At 37.2% G+C, this 17,564-nt stretch overlaps 1 protein-coding gene and 1 long non-coding RNA gene across 3 annotated transcripts in view; one reads left to right on the top strand and one right to left on the bottom strand.

The window, feature by feature from the left end:
- Positions 1-17,564, bottom strand: part of SLC4A4 (solute carrier family 4 member 4) — a 301,173-nt gene that overhangs the window by 190,505 nt on the left and 93,104 nt on the right. For both annotated transcript variants that reach the window (XM_077750185.1, XM_077750178.1), the window contains exons 4-5: positions 6,859-7,019; positions 228-407 (exon numbers count right to left, since the gene is read on the bottom strand). In XM_077750185.1, coding sequence (XP_077606311.1) covers positions 228-407; positions 6,859-7,019 — 341 coding nt within the window. The remainder of the gene's footprint in view (positions 1-227; positions 408-6,858; positions 7,020-17,564) is intronic.
- Positions 27-16,692, top strand: LOC144220067 (uncharacterized). The gene is made up of 4 exons (XR_013331605.1): positions 27-170; positions 11,313-11,421; positions 15,529-15,770; positions 16,601-16,692. It is a non-coding gene; the product is annotated as an uncharacterized LOC144220067 (long non-coding RNA).

Below are 17,564 nucleotides of genomic sequence, written 5' to 3'. Positions count from 1 at the left end.
TTGGCATTTGTAGCCTTAGTAACTGCTGAAATCTTTCCAACAGGACTGCAACTCTGCCCAACTGGATCAAAGTGTCATTAGGAAATGGCTGTGGCATATGAACTTGAGGAAGAAATATGGAGAGGAGTAAAAACAGCAGAGGACATGAGATGAAGTAAGATGAAGTAAAGGTAAGAGACGGAGTGAGACAGGTAAGAGAGCGAGGCAGTTGCTTTGCCCTGCATTACCATTATCAGGGTTGGTAAACATCCTACTTGCACTGGAGACTGTCTTCCCAATGTCAGCCAGGGATCGAAGGTTGGATTTCTTGGTTTGATGCCGGTGCTTCCGGAGCAAAGTATAGGTCACCTTGTCCTTAAGGTCAGGTTTCAATAGGCCTGTCTCAATCTGATGGTCAACAATCATCTCTGATACCAGAAAAAAAAAAAAAAGGCAAAACAAAAACAAAAAGCAAAATTCAGTCACAAGATCACAAAGTTAATTTTCTCTCCAACTTTATGGATATCATCCTCAAACTTTATATCAATAAACTATTTTCCAAATTTCCAACTTCCCACTTTATATAAAGGGTAAAGATACAGGACACACAGATTCTGGCATTAATGAGAGAGTTATAAATATTCCACTATGAATTATATGTTTGGGGAGGGAGAATCATCTTGTCTTTTCTCAATCCCAGTTAATAGTGAACTAACATTAATCACATTCTTCTATGAATAACACAGTCAGTAATTTACATTTTTTCAATTAAGTAAAAAAAGTAAGATTAGAAAATTCATGTACTCTATCATAGCAAGTATGCCAGAAACATAAATGATATTTAAAAAACTTGAAAAGAATATACAAAATTTAATGTGCTGACATTACTGATTTTTAGATCTATTTTCCCAAATCCTTCTGTAATGATGTATTTTCCTTAAAATAGGATGAGGTAAAGGGAAACAATACTCTTCCCCATATCAGGTGATATAAACACCAATTAATCCAATGAAAGAAAGACTAAACTACAAAACTGCCTTTGCCTTTTCTAAGAAGGGAGGTTTAGTCTTCTTTCGGATCCAACAAAAGCCTTTCCAATATATTCCATTGATCATTTTAAAATGTAACCTGCCCAGAATTTTCTATGAAATTTTCATCTTACTGCAAAAAAGTTACAATTTCTATTAGTTCTTGTTTTTAGAATGGATTTAATTGGAAAAGATAACTATTTCATAGAAACTGCTCCATACGGAGCTCTGATAAGGGACAAGTTTTACTCTAAAAGAAGAAACCCTCTTTCTCACAAGTCAGCACGTTAGTGGCAGGCAGGGCAGAAATGCAGCCTGGTGCATCCTTCTTTACGTCACACAACAGGTCAACATTTCCTCTGTCCGGAACAGTGCACAGGACAAAACATCACAGAATCTATGCAAGATATGCAATGGCAGGACATTACCTCCCTCACTGTATGCACATAGAGCTTTTGTCCTTTACCTAGAACCAGAAAGAACACCTACCTTTTCAGGTATATGAGTGCATCTAGCACACCTCAACATTTTCCTCTTAGGCAATGTTCTCAGTATACAAAAGTGAAGAGAGAAGAAAAGCTCTCCTCTTGCCAAAGTCTGACAGAAAAAACTGATGGGAACTGGAAGGGTAGCACCATCTCCTAAGCACTGCCATCTCTTTGTAAACAGAAGTCACAGATGTTCCAGGGGTTCTGCCTGGCCGTCACCGCACCACTCAGGGGACCATCTTCACAGCAAGCACTCACAGAACTGGCCTCACAACCTACAGCTAGAAACGGACAACTTACACCATATACAATCAACTACTTAGAAGCCAAGCAGAGGCTGACTCCTGAATTTTCCATGACACGTCTTACACAAATGCCACAAATGTCACATAACACCGGGCCACGTGGTGGGGAGCGTGGGCAAGGTAGGAAGAGTTTCTCCCGGAGGAATGTTTTGGTTTGAGAGTGGTCTTTAGCTCTGAGTGTTTTTAACTGCACAAACTCTTCTCAGTGAAACTCTCAGAGCTGATCCTATAATTACAGTTAACCTTCTGCTCCATAGTAAAATAATTAGGTGTTACTCGTCTACTTTCCCCTTAAGTCTTGTTCAGTGCGGAAGGTCCATTTGACAGAGAACCATAAAAATAAACAAACAGCCTCCGTGTATTTGTGGCACATGTTATCAAGCTCTTACTCTAATTCCAGGGTTGTGGATTAAAATGTCTCTTATCTACCCTTCCTGGCAGGGCCTCCCTCTGTGCTTGCCTTCCCTTGTAATCTCAAACCTATCCATACATATGCACAGCCAGCCCTCTGTTACTAATGCCTGGAAATCACCAGTTAGAACAGGTTAAGACATCTGTGTGGCTTATGCCCTTCATTAAGTTCCCATAAAACAGCCCACATTACAGGGATCTTTTTTAAGCACAAACTACAAAACCTTTCAAGGAAAGTGGGGGCAGTAACATTTCACAGCTACACTGAAATTAAGCCTTCAGTGTTCAAAATCCCACAACCACTACCAGTTGGGAGAGAGCGTGCCAACCGTAGATGATAGCAGAGCTGAAAGAGAGTTCAGGAAACACCAACTTCAATCTCTTGTCATATTGGGAAGAGAGGGCAAGAGACAGAGGACTTGCTGTCAGACGAAGCCTCACCAGAGGTGCAACTGCCCAAGTTAAACCAGGTTTTCTGACTCACAGTTTACATCTTTTTCCATATCACACAGTGTTTCTCTTTATTTAAAAAAGTGGGCTCTAGACCCCAACCAACAATCAAGCAAACAAACAAACAAAAACCCTGATATATGCATGGGCTTCCACAAACCAAGAGACTGGTGTTCATGCAACAAAAAATGGCCAAAAGTAACAAACATTTTTAAATGAAACACAAGGCCCAAGAAATACTGAACTTCAAGATTAATGAAGGCCATTTATAAATATAACCAATTATGAGATTTTACTAACCTACCAAAGTGGCGAAATGTATACGTGGATGTGAAAAGTGGATGCCCTAGGGAATTCCACATACTGACGGTGACAGTAATAACTAGTACAACCTTTCTTGAAGGCCAACCACCAAACACATACAAAACCCTTCAATACCTTCAAACTCTTCGACTATTTCACCATTAGAAACCTATGCTTAAAAATAAACAATTTCACGAAACTGTAACAGAACGTTCACTTATTCTTTACAATAAAAATTTGAAGACAACTTAAATGCCCAGTAGTAGATCATTAAATATTTTGCAGCCATCAAAATGATGTTCACATGTATATTTAATCACATAGAAACAAATTCATGTTAAGTTTTTAAGTTAAAAAGGGCAGATTAAAGTGTTATAGCATGATCCTATCTGTAAAATAAATTTCATATGTGTAAACGAATATGTACAGAAAAACTGCTGTAAATGGTGGTATTTTCATTTTTGTGTGTTCCACTTTCCTGGATTATTTCAAAATGAACATTTATTACTTTTGTGATAAAAAATAAATACATTGCCATTTTGAAAATCTAAAAGGTGTTAAAAGCAAGAAACGACATGACTAACACATCTGCCAGCATGCACAGCTCAGCAATGCCTTTAAATATAAAAACGAGAACTCCCAAAATAGAGCTACATTTTCCTAATCCATTTCCCATCATAATACAATACCTGAAGTGACTTATAATTTTAACTTAGGAGGGTAGGAAAATCCTCATGCAGTTGCCTTCATGTATGAATGACACTCTTTCATTGTAGGACTATAATGATGATAGTAATAATCAAGCTCTTAAAATAATCCGTGAAATGTTGTTTTATCCTTTAATTCCTTTAAAGACAAGTATTTTTCTTAGCATTCAAAGGGGCTCTCCATGAAGAAAACAAGGAGAGGTCCTGAGGAGAATCAGAACAAGGCTGAATGCTGTGTGTGTAAGTATGAGAGGTAACACCTGCTTAAACAGTCACGTGGTGACAGCTTAGCACCTGCAGAGGGAGGCTGCCTCTCAGATGCAGGCCATGAAGAAGGAGCAGCAGGTGGACCGCAAAGAAAGATAAAAATCATGCTATTGTTTGTTTGATATAATCACACCCACTATTATTTCTTTCACTTCTCTTTTGAGGAGATAAAGACAGGGAGGAGGGAAGAAGCATGTTAGAGACTAAATTGTCCATAATTCACAACTCTGAATTATCAGCCCGATGCAGAACAAACCAGCCGCTTCACCTTCTGCTAGAAAAGGATGTTTTAATAACCAAATAATGGCAATAATTCTTCAAGTTACCGTGCCATCTTCTGTCATTTAAAGGGAAATTAGGGCACTTTTTTCTTCATGCTTTTAACTCTCTGTAACATTTCAATTCCTCGAGGATTTTTAAATACTTTTTTCAGCCAGGGACACTCTTTCAAACATGCTCTTCCCTCCACTCCTGCAAATTTGATCCTTTTCTTCCCTCCCTCCTTCCTTTCCTTCTTTCATTCCTTCCTTTCCGCTCTCCCTCCCTCCTTTCTTCTGCTGGTAATGTGTGTTATCTGCCTCTGGATTGTTTTTCTGTATTATCAGCTACAGGATAAGAGTGATGGTACTTCGCAGTGACCTGGTGGTGTCTAATTGTACAATCTAATGACAATTTTTAAAAGTAAAGTGATGGTGGTTAGAGACAAAGTCCACAACTGATAATAAAAAGTAATGGAAAATTAAAGTGAGAACATAAAATGCTTAATGAACTTTCCCTAAATCTAGTGAATACCAGAACCTCTTTCTTTGCCCAGTGGCTACACAACGCTCCAATATAATATGGGATTCTGTCTCCTATTGCATGGAAAAGACCAGTCAGTTGCTAAAGACCAGAAGCTCCTTAAGATGGCTCTTTCTGCTACTAAGGATCCTGAAGACAGTTTTATAGAAAAGCCCAAGTTCTACTATAGGACTTACTTTCTTAATTAATATTGGAAACTTGCTAGTGACTCTTCAACCACAACACACATTCTCCCCCAAGACTGTGTATATATTGCCCAGTCACAAGCTTAATTCCCATTTTATCCAGCATTTATGCATTCTGACTTATTTTTTCAACTTGTCTAATTTCAGACATCTTGCTCCAGATTAGTTCTTAAAGTCTGAAAACACAGAAATTGCAATTCTCACTAAAAAACTGGACGGATTTTTGCTAACCATGATATTTTTTTGAGTAACAATCTCCCTTGCAGCAAAACAAATCACCCAGAAAACCATCCCTTCTGCTTGCTTCTATCTGTCTTTGTAGACAGGCTCATCTTCCCTGGGTACAAAAGTCCAAGATTTCCCCAGATATCCATTTTCAGCCTCACTTGCCTGGTCACAAATCAAAAATTCCACAAAGAGCATTATTTCCTTATTTTCTAACCTATGTGGATGTGGGTTTGTAACTTACCCCATTTACAAAGTGAGAGATTTGCAAACATACTTCCAGGGCCTAGAAAAGTGTCTGGCGCATTGTAGAAGTTCCTACACCACTGCTGAATAAATTCAGGAGCTAATTAATTCTGTCCACCCTGTATCTTCATATTCACCCTTCCCCCTTCTCCATGTGTACCTTAAGGATCTCAGGTTCATGAAAAGTATGGGACTTCTTTGCAAATGGAACTAACAAGCTCTCTGAAGAAGGATAAGATACATACATAACAGTAAGATACATGCCTCATTTGACAACTAACCTTTTCTTCCAATACAAATTCTATAGCTTTCCTACTATCTATTAAAAAAAGCAACAGTAACAATACACAGATGCCATAGTCAAGCCTTTTGGCTATAGACATTCAAAGAAATTTTGCAGTGAGTCTGATATACAAGAATTTTATACTGGTCACTTTCTGTGGAACCACAACCCATATTGTCTTCTCCATAATCCCAAGTGAGACACCCTGTGTAAAAGTGTGGTCATCCATATAGGTCCAGAGCACATCTAGTTATTGAATTTTCCCAGGAATGACAAACAGAGCCCCTGTACCTCATCTAGAGAAAAACATGATCTTCAGTACACCTAGATCTGAAGGCAGTAATAAGGCAGTTTAGGCCAGGCTTTTGTTAGCAAGTGAAAACAATTACTACTGTTCGGAATGTGGTGATGTGTGCCCAAGGTGTTCAACGTGATGAGTTAACATTCAGTACACAGCACTAATCGCAAAAGAAACCAAGACTGCCCTGCATCAAGAGGTTCAGCTACTTGTTCGTGGGTGTATAAATAAATGACACTCAGCACCAATGTGACATGACCAGTCACTAGCCCATGTGGCTAGGGCATGTGGCTACTGGCCCCCATAATCTTCCTTACATACAGTTACAGGATCTTGACTTCCACCTACAAAATCAGTCCCAACCCAGCAACTAGACTGTTTTCCTTCTTACATAGGACATAAACCCTATTTTACAGATGATGAAACTGAGGCCCAGAGAAGCTCAGCACAATGTTCTGGAAATCTAGTCTCCAGACCTTCAGTCCAATATAACCAAGGATGGGAGTGGGGGAGCCTCTATTCTAAATATTAACCTTACACTAATAAGTGAGGGAAGTGAATGCAAATCTGTACATATACATTAGGATCCCAACAAAAATAATATGAAAAATTAAAAGCATAAAAGAGAAGACTAAGAAATAAAAACTGGATAGAAACATGCCAAAATGTCAACAATGACTATGGAGATATGACAGATGATTTTTTATTTTCTTCTCAATATTTGTCTGTATCTTCCAAACCTGCAACAAACCTTACTAGTTTTATAGTATAAAAAAAGAGAGAAGATATTCGTTCTAGAAGTCATCTGCCTTAATGGAGACCCATGGATAGGTTGGTAAAGCTAAAAAAAAAAAAGATAAAAACTTTAAACAACATACTTACCCACCAACTGTGGGAGAGAAGATGCCTCCCTGTCAAGCATGATGGATCCTTTCTCCATACATGTCCTCAGCTCAAATAAGCTGTGAAGGGACAACGTGGCCACGTGGGGCTTGCTCCATCTTTCCCCACCCTGTTCCACTTTTTCTTCAAATTTAATCCACCTAGGAACAGGAGATTAGTGAGCAGCAATTAAAAGTATTCTAACCTTCTCTGGAAATAGCGACATCAACCCCTCCATCTCCACCCCCACCAGCACTTCCAAAATGTCTCCTTTGATGGAGTCGTAAAAGCTTATTATATCATTAATTGCATTACCTTTATAAATACACCAAACAGAGTCACCAGACTAGCTCCTTCCCCTGGCATTACAAAGAAAATAAACTAAAGGGAACCAAAGCATCCTTGGTTTCCTATCTGTCTATATGTAACCATGAAATCCTTAAGAATGATTATTTTACTAGCTTTTTAAAATAACATAGGAAAAATATGCATTTCAAAATTCTCCATGAAAGCCTACACTATGTAAAAATAACCACCGTTGTGAGAATTCTGTTGTGATTTCACAAGGCAAGTTTATACAAGGTGAAATATCAGTTACGAACCAATATTTATCTTAATTATTTGAAAAATATGGTGTATGAAGTGGTCAGATGAATATAAAATTCCCCTTTAATACTTAAAGAGGGCCAGCATGTGTTGCTATGTCTTACTTTGTATTTCTCAGCTGACACATATTCCCTTCTCATTGAGATTCTAATGGAAGCTTTCCCCTTCAAGTCTGGCTCCACATGTTTAAAAATACACAAGTTCAGTGAACACATCTATTCTGATAAAAACAGATCTCCTATAAATCTTAGCAATGGAACAAACAACCCACTGTCCTCCTAAGACTCCTAGACATTTTGATAACTTAGCAATATATAGCAACTTTTTAAAAGCTTAATGGAAATGAAAGCAAAACACGTTTGATAGCCTTTATATCCCACATATTACACATACAGACTCTTTCTTCACTGGTAAAGGAGAACATGAAAGCATCATCATTTTGCTATTCATTATGCCCAAAGAAAAATGCTTCTTTCACTTCAAACCTTCTGAAAGACTGAAAAAGATAAAGAGGGGGTTGAAAAACTGTTTTTCTACATTCTTCACCCAAAGGTTTAATGATTGAATAATGTTTTCCTAGAAAAAACCTAAACACTCACCTAGCTCACTAAAGATGAGAACAAAGGGCAGAGATCAGAGGAAGCTCTACATAAGGTATTATTTATAGACTGCTCACCACCCCCAAAGGAGGAAAAAAAAACACATTAGTAGAACCAGGAGTGAAAACAGATCAAGAGATCAACCACAGAGTCAGAGAAAATTTAAAATTTTAATCAAGCCCAATACTCATGTGATTCATAAGTATTTTAGCCATATCCAAAGACTCTCGGTCTCTACTCCTCTCAGGAAGCCCCTCCCAGCCAGAGAAGTCCCACAGATCAATAGTAACCTTATCTCTAACCTCACCTTCAATTCTAAGACCCTCTCCCTTTCCTCTATATCCCCCAGAAATGTAAACAGTGGAGATTTTTTTTTACATAATTTCCTCACAAGTTAAGAAGCCCACATCACCACCAAAGTTCTAAAACTTCAGAACTGGACCTTGTTTCTTTCCATAAAAGTAGCTGTGAAACATTCCAAACGAGAATTAAGAACCTTTAATATTCGTGTGAGTGTATGTGTTGTGTGTGTATATAATCAAATTAGTAGCTCCCTTTGGTTGCTAATAGTACCATAGAAATAAAAAGAACAGGAGAAAATGACAATTTTACATCACTCTTATAGAATTCTATGGATTTGCCAAAAAGATAAAAGGTACTTGGGGTTATTTCAAAAGTTATCATTTTACAGAGCATATTATATTGGTTAACTCTAGGTATCTTTTCAAGCTTGCTCACACAATCTTGAACTGTGTTTGTTGATATGTTATATAAATCATATTTACATTTTTAAAATAATTTTGAAAAGGGTGTGGAGGGATGTGTTAAACAGGTGATGGGGATTAAGGAATGCACTTGTCATGATGGGCACAGGGTGAAGTAGGGAAGTGCTGAGTATTGTACCTGAAACTAATATAACACTGTATGCTAACTAACTGGAATTAAAATAAAACTTAAAATAATTTTGAAGAGTATTTCTACTGATGTATAACTGACATAATAATTTCAGGTGTACATTATAGTAAATCATATTTACATTTGGTGTTATAATTTATTATTCAAGACTCATATATTAAAAGATTCCACAGCATATAAAACCATGTCAGAATTACATATAAAGATGTTATCTATAGGAGTGACTCCTTGTTTTTATTCCTAAGAGAATTCTTAGTAGCTAAAGGAGAGAATCTTTGGTCATAGGATTTAAACCCAAGATAAATAACAAAAGCCAGTTTAGAAACTCTGTACAGGGGACTCAGTAAAGGGGAGTGTTTTATACAGCCCTCCCTTCTTATTTTTATTGAATGAGTCCCCTTTCCTATCAGTTGCCATAAATCTGTATTGCTAAATACATACAATGTGACAGTGGATCTTTTCTGCCATCATTCTCAGCTGTCCAAATTATATAAGTTTATTTTTTATATGCACCCCTGTGTTTACTGCAGCATTATTTCCATATTCCAAGATATGGATTTTGTGATGCATGATACTTTATGTACCAATATGTACATAACAGTGATATATGAAACTGTGATAATATGAAATATATATGATATAAATATATAATATATAATGGAATATTATTCTTCCATACAAATAATGAAATCTTGCCATTTGAGACAACATGGATGGATCTCAAGGGCACTTTGCTAAGTGAAACAAGTCAGACAGAGATAGACAAATATCATATGATATCTCTTACATGTAGAATCAAACCCAAGCTCATAAATACAGAGAATAGATTAGGAGTTGTCAGAGGTGAGAAGTGAAGGATAGGAGAAACGGATGATAGAAGCTTAATAAAATTTTCTTAAAAAAAAAAAAAAGGATCAAAACCCCTGTGCTCTTTTGTGGTCAATCTTTTATTTTATTCTCTCCACAGTTCGTATTGTAGGTCACCTGACTAGACTTAACTATGATTCTAAACAAGTTTTAAAAGTACATTTAGAATCATAAATCCTAACCAGCTTGGATTTATGGAAAAGCTACTCACCCTCCTGAAATACACCAGCCCTTTAGGTCAAGATTTAATCACAAATGAATGAAAATGTGAAATCGCAAAACTAGCCAGTTCCCTAGAATCTATGTTCCTAAGGGATAAGTATGATATCATAGTTCAGTTTAGCTTCTACTTCACTTAGTGTTCAATAAATATTACATGCTGTGATGATGTCATATCATAGCATAGCTAAGGACATAAGGGAAACTCTAGGATAACAACTATTAAATTCCTTCAAAATCTATTGTTCTGATTGTTCAAGGAACTGAGCATATTTCCAACATATGCTTTTGGACATAAAGTAAGAGTTTGCCCATTTAAACAGACTGTTTGCATGTAGTTTCATTCCAGAGACTACATACACTATGTCTATCCTCTTCACATTATCAAGGACAAATCTGAAAAAAAAACCCTGAAAACTACTCAATTCAAATCAGAACCCATTAAAGAAAAGGCTAAGGCAAAGGTACCAAAGTTCAGCCTATCCGAATGCCAATGAATTTGTTAAGGTGTCCTGGAACCATGTAATTACATTTAAAAAAAAACCCAGACATTTTTATTGTAAAATGTACTCTAAGCTACTATCTACCCTTCATAGTAACTGTGCATAACAATATATTTGCAGTAAGTTTCCTACTTTTCCTTTTGTCTTGGTACTTGACATGTTACAGGAAAATTTATTTCAGAAGTGAACTTTTTTAAATGTTTGCAATTACAAAACTGTTGTAACCTTGGAGGAAGAGTTTCTTAGGTAAAATTTATTTATTCCAAGGTTGGAAGAGGACGAAGAGGAAGAAGAAGGAAGAGGAGGAGGAGAAAATACACTGCACTTTAATGTACTTGGAGTGCCTTCCAACCAAACAGCATTTCTCTCGTTTATTCAAGAAAGAGAAGGCCCACTGGGAATCACTGAATTTTGCAACTTTCCAATCATATGATTAAATGTAATTAAGAAAAGACACGACCTCTAACTTAAACGCATGCCAATTTTACAGCAGAAAATAGACATTACCTTTGCCCTAGAATATAATCCAACTATATAAGACTATTAAAATAATAAATCTCTTGCTAACTAATAAGTGCCTCATTACATCAAAGAAGCCAATGCTAGTGTGTATCTGGAATAAATTATGTTTTTAAGGAGACCTCTTAAATTTCTAGATCAACTGTGGAAGTTACTGCAAAACAGTGTACGTAACTATAATTACATAGATGGTTAGATTCCTTTTCCTTTGGCTTTTTTGTTACAGAAGAAATAAACTTGTTCGGAAATGGAATGTTCCAAAGTAATCCAGTAGAGAAAAGACAGGGAAGTCAGTGTATATTGGAAAGAGAGCAGTCTCCCTCCAGACCCCCAGGGTAAGTGCACATATCTATGCTTGATGGCCATGCCCTAAAATCAGGTTTTCCAGAGGTAGGCTGGGCCAGTCTGCCAAGCAGAAACACAAATGGCAGTTCGTTTGTACTGTCCCACTAGAAGTACATCAATACCCCTTTTCCTTTGTTGGCTGGTTTTCTTGTTGAAACTTGTGATGGCTTTCCTTTTTACCCAGGTTTGGCAACAAAAACTGAATCACACTAAAGAGACTGATCTTTAGCATATATTCTTATAACAGTGAAGTCCAACATTACCCATCTGAATATTCACTGAAGGAAAACTGAAATCCAATAACCATTTTTGCAGAGGCAGCATTGTGTCAAAGAAATAAAGAATGTGAGGGGCAGCTGGGTGGCTCAGTCGGTTAAGCATTCAACTTGGGCTCAGGTCATGATCTCACATTTGTGAGTTCCAACCCTGTGCTAAGCAATCTTCTGTCAGTACAGAGCCTGCTTTAGATCCTCTGTCTCCCTCTCTCTCTGTCCCTCCCTCTCTCCCTCCCCTCCCCCTCGCATACATATTACCTTTCTCTCTCTCTCTCTCAAAAATAAACATTTTTTTAAAAAAGGAAAGAACGAACTTGGGGTGGTGGGAGATAGCAATAGTTCTTCCTGGCTTTGGGCCAAAACTAGACCATGACTTTTACTCTTTCTCTGGTTTGTGTCATGACCCTATTAGCTAATGCCTAGCCACCTTGAAAGTCTTAATAATGAGCATAGGCTTCTTCACAAATACCAAATAATCCATTCTAATTACTGCTATATTACTAAATGTCAGTACTCCAATGACCTAACACTCAGGAATATAGGAATACCCTTCAAAAAAGAGTATTCCCTGCATTCCACAGAGCATATACATTTCTCAGGCCTAATCATTCTATCCTTTGCACAGTCTTCAATTTGTGCTCTATGTTAGAAGAACCAGTAAAAATCGAAAGTTTTAATTTTTAGGAAAGGGAAAAGCAGGGGAAAGATGTGAGAAAAACAAGAGGGTGGAGGAGTTGGCTGTACTTCAAACTTCATACAAATAAAGACTTCCCTTGTTCATAGTTTTACATGACTACAGTGACTTCCAGAAGTTAAATTGGGATATTTTTCCTACTACTGAAACCATTCTCTCTATTTTCTGAGACACAGAGCTTAACCTGAACTTCCTGACTAATACTGAATATGCAGTAGTGCTGAGAATCCATGTAGGGTATTTTTGGTCAAATCAAATCATTAGCCAACTAAAAAGTATAGAGCATTGAAAAGGGTAGTACTGTGTTCTCTGGGGGGGTATGGGCTCACAGGAGAAACTGCATTAAGCTAGAGACGTCTAGAGGTTAGTTCTCTTTGGAATAAAAAACAGGTCTATGAATTGGGGTCCTCATGGAAAGGCAAAGATCTCAGTTTTATAAGTCAGCCAGAAAAATATTCATAGCACATTTTCATATATAAAATGAATCCCTTCTAAATATTAAACTTTTATTAGTCTGAGACATTTGGAAGCTTTTAATGGGGGGAAAATCCCTATCACATCTGGAAACTGGACATCATAAATGGTAGTCAGAAATTACCGCAAAACCATTCTGAAGCAGAGAATGTTCCAAGAACTAAAGATTACTAAAAATCTGAATCATTTCTGGAGGTACAATCACCTGCCAACCTCCCAACAGGATCTGGGTGGAGTAGCAAACTAAGAATCCAGGTACTATTTCTCTATTCCTTCAATCTGTTAGAATGTATTTCTTGACTATGGATAGTGTTCCAGGTAGTTGTAGACACTAGAAATATAGTGGTGAACAAAACAACCAAAAATTCCTGCCCTCATGGGACTTTAATTTTATTGGGAAGAGAAAATAACACGATATGCAATGTGCTAAATGGTGGTAAGTGCCAAGGACAAAATAACAGAGGACGGAGGTTAGGAAGTATTGGGGGAAGGTTTCGATTTTATATGGGGTAGCCACCAAAAAGGTAATATGTGAATAAAGACCTGAAGGAGGTGAGGAAATGAGCTGTGTAGATAAAAGGGGTGCGGAAAGGTGAGCACTTCAGACAGAGGGAACAGCAAGTGTAATGTCTCTGACACAAGAGCATGACTGGGCAGTGAGTGAACAAGGGGAAGAAAAGCAGGAGATGAGGTCAAAGATACCACTGTGGAATGTTCATGAGGGAGAGAGATAAGGGCAGGTGCAAAGGGATTGACTAATTAGAAAGCATCTGCAGTAATCGAGATGAGAAATGATGAGTACTGCTGTGGCAGTACGGAATGTGAGGTGTGGTGAGATCCTGAATACCGTGATACCTTTGAGGGTAAAATAAATAGGAGTTGTCAATGGATCAAGTAAGGGGTGTAGAGAAAGAAGGCAAGGAAGACTCCCATGTTTCTGGCTTGAGGAACTAGAAGAATGGAGGTGATCACTGCAGTGGAGAACTCTTCAGGAGGAGCAGATCTGAGGCAGGTAGATCAGCAGCTCAATTTTAGACATGTTATTTTGAGAAGTGGATTAGCCATCCAATTATTTGTTTCCAATCAACCATATAAGGAAAGAAATCTGGGCTCGAGAACATAATGCAGATGGCTTCAGTGAATTGATGAATTGGTTTTAAACTTTAAACATAGGGTCCTCTTCTGAGTTCTATCAACGGTGTGCTAGGTACCTTGGGTCTGTCATTCAGCTGTCCATCAGTCAGAAAGAGATGACTTACAGAATTCCAACTTTGGCCAACTAATATTTCTAAGAAAGTATTATATTTAGAACAGTTGTTTCTAAGGCAATCAGTTCTCAACTAATCACACTCAACAAATATTACTGAGCACCTATTATGGTACCAGGCAGAGAGAGGCACTAGGAATACAGTAGTGAAAGACAGACATATGATCTCTGCTTTCAGACGAATTAGTGTAATGAAGGAGACAAAATGAAAACAATAATATCCTATCTACATTTGATTAACCAATAGTGGGGCTCCTGGGTGGCTCAGTCAGTTAAGCATCTAACTCTTGATTTCAGCTCTGGTCATGATCTCATGGTTCATGAGATGGAGCCCCACGTCAGGCTCTGTGCTGACAGTGCAGAGCCTGTTTGGGATCCTTTCCCTCCGTTCCCCCGTTCTCTCTCTCCGCCACTCCCCTGCTCATGCATGCATGCTCTCTCTTTCTCTCTTTCAAAATAAATAAATAAACAAACATTTANCGTCAGGCTCTGTGCTGACAGTGCAGAGCCTGTTTGGGATCCTTTCCCTCCGTTCCCCCGTTCTCTCTCTCCGCCACTCCCCTGCTCATGCATGCATGCTCTCTCTTTCTCTCTTTCAAAATAAATAAATAAACATTTTAAAAAAATTAACCAATATTAATTGTGGCAAGTCCTATACAGTATATATATAAATAACTATTTATACATACTCTCTCTACATATACACTATATGAAGAGTATAGACTAGCGTAAGTATGTTTCTTCTGAAAAGCATTCCCCCCCTTCCACCAACAACACATGGTGTACTCCCACCACACATTCTCTCCAGCAGTACAGTCTCTCAGGGACTGATGACATCAAAAATGGCACCTGTTTTCTCAAGGAAATAAAGTCCTTAAGGATGGTAAAGTATTCAAAATTATATGAGTCTTTAAGAATCTTAAATGAAAGTATGCTGTCCATTTCACTCAATGTTGAATTACCTACACAGTGAACAGGTACCTCTCCACCTTTCTGAGAACAGAGGTCATATAAAATAGAGTCTGCCTTTGACCAAAAGAAAAATCAGAAAGCTACACCTGAATTCTACTTGATAATAGGTACTCACACAGGAATTTCAAGATGAAAATAAGATTCAAAGTAGCTCTTCTGGTCATGACTATCCAGTATACACACAGGGATGGCATTTTAGAGCTATAAAATATGCATGAAGTTAGAAAGGCATGACACAGTATCACCCTCATTTGACAAAACAGGACACTCAAGCTCAGGAAGACTATGGGAGTACATGACTGGCCCAAAGCTAAGTAGCTCATTAGCAGCAAAGCTAAGACTAGACCAAAATCTCCCCAACACTTAATTCAGGCTCCATCAGTACAATTCTTAGTATGTTTTGTTTTTCTCCTAGAAAGAAGAAAAAGAATGAAATGGAGATACTAGTAAAGGATTCCAATTTGAAGGTCTTCTTTTGGAGGATGTTTTATGAACCCAAAGTATACTTTATGTAGGACTTTTCATATCCTGGTTATTTGGTACTAAGAGAAGGGAATGAACGAGAATTACTTTATCACAGAAAGAGATCCTGAAAGACCAAGAATGAAGAGCTTCAACAGGGAGCATTAGAGGTGGAGAAGTAGAAATGTGCTACAGGTAGCTTTTTAATAAGAAGGAGAAAATATTAACAGGAGAGTTCAAACAAGCACACCTGCTCTAAGTGTCTGAATACTAGAAAGAGTTATCTAGCAAATGGAAAAGGACAGATTTAAGATGAGGTCTCTTTCCTTATCGCTAGTGGGAGGTCCAGGAGTAAAATGTAATGATTTTTTTTTCTGAGCACAGTTTAAATTATGGAAGATAAGAAATTATCCATGGATTCTACTAAACTTTTTTCTACTGAATTTTTTTAAAATAGCAGATGTTTCCACATGGCTAAACTACCTAGAAATTCTTGGTAAGAAGTAAAAGCTTCTCTACCATTATCAAATGAATTAATTTATGAATCTATGAATTTATGAATCTGTTTTCTACTATTAAAAATCCTAAATGGCTAAAGACATTCAATAGTACTTAGTACAACAGAAATAATAATAAATCCATAAACCTACAAAGCACAAGTCTCAGAAACGAAATAAAAATTACCAAAAACTCCAATTAACTGGATGAACACTTCGTTACAAATAATACGATGCATGAAGCTTTTAAGACATGCGCCAGAAATGGGGTATCTGCCTGGCTCAGTCAGGAGAGCATGTGACTCTTGATCTCGGGGTCATGAATTCTAGCCCCATGTTGGGTGCAGAGCTTACTAAAAGTAAATAAACTTAAAAAAAAAATATATGCCCTAGGAAATAAAAGTTCTTCCTTTAACTCCCAAAAGAACTTCATCCAGTAAAGGAAAGACTATTGAGTTAGTGGTTCTTTATATCTTATCAACTTTTACTGATCACAGATGATAAAAATATATTTCTTTCTTATTCTAGAATGACCTAACAAGAACCAGAACAGCAGACATAAATCTCTTTTCCATCTGCGTCCATAGAGGACTTTCACTTATTTTGCTCTTTTTTAAACCCAAAACCAAATAATGATTTGATTTGCCTTATTTCAGATATTATACTGAACACATTTGAAACTCTTCAATAAAATACTTTTGCTCACTTCTTTTTTCCCAGTATCTCATGAGTGCCTGACATATACTATGCATTCAGAAAACACCGGTTGAATTTAATTGATTTGCATTAAATTACAGACTATTAAAGGCGTATCTTAACAATATTTTTCTTATGAAAGTGAAATATGCTGAATCTCCATGCGACTAGGACAATGAGACACCATTAACTGCATTATATCAAAGTTTTTGTATTACATAATTGCTCTATATCCTACAAGATACAGCATGGAATATATAATGGAATCTACCTGGAGAAAGAAAAGCTCTATTATTGTGAGACACAGGAAGCCTTAGATGTATCTGTAATGCTTAACAATTTACAAAGTATTTCCATATGTATACACATATATAGGCATGTATATAAATACCCATGCTATCATTAGACAAATCTTAAGTAGTATTGCATATTTTACATACATTACATATGCATATATATTATATGTAGGAGGCATCATTTTATTGATGATGAAATCAAAATTCTGAGAAACTGAGTACTAGGCAGTTCACAGGTGAAAAATCTGAAATTGAACTCAGGTCTCTAAACTTCAAACTCAAGGGAACCTTCTACTTGGCTTTTGTTGGATACTTAAAAGATAACATGTTTTTACTTGGAATAACGGCAAGTTTGTGGGTAAACAGTCATTGTCTTTGCAACCTCCCTCCTAACTGGGAATGGATAAAAAAAATCAGACATGATATTCACAAGATACCCTGGTATTTGGAAACTGCGGACATGTTTCTCTAGCCTGTCATGTTTGGGTGCTTGAGTTTAT

This window comes from Crocuta crocuta, unplaced genomic scaffold (genome assembly GCF_008692635.1).
Source record: "Crocuta crocuta isolate KB4526 unplaced genomic scaffold, BGI_CrCroc_1.0 scaffold1, whole genome shotgun sequence".
In the NCBI taxonomy this organism is placed as follows: Eukaryota; Metazoa; Chordata; class Mammalia; order Carnivora; family Hyaenidae; genus Crocuta; species Crocuta crocuta.
This window is presented reverse-complemented; position numbering and strand designations above follow the sequence as displayed.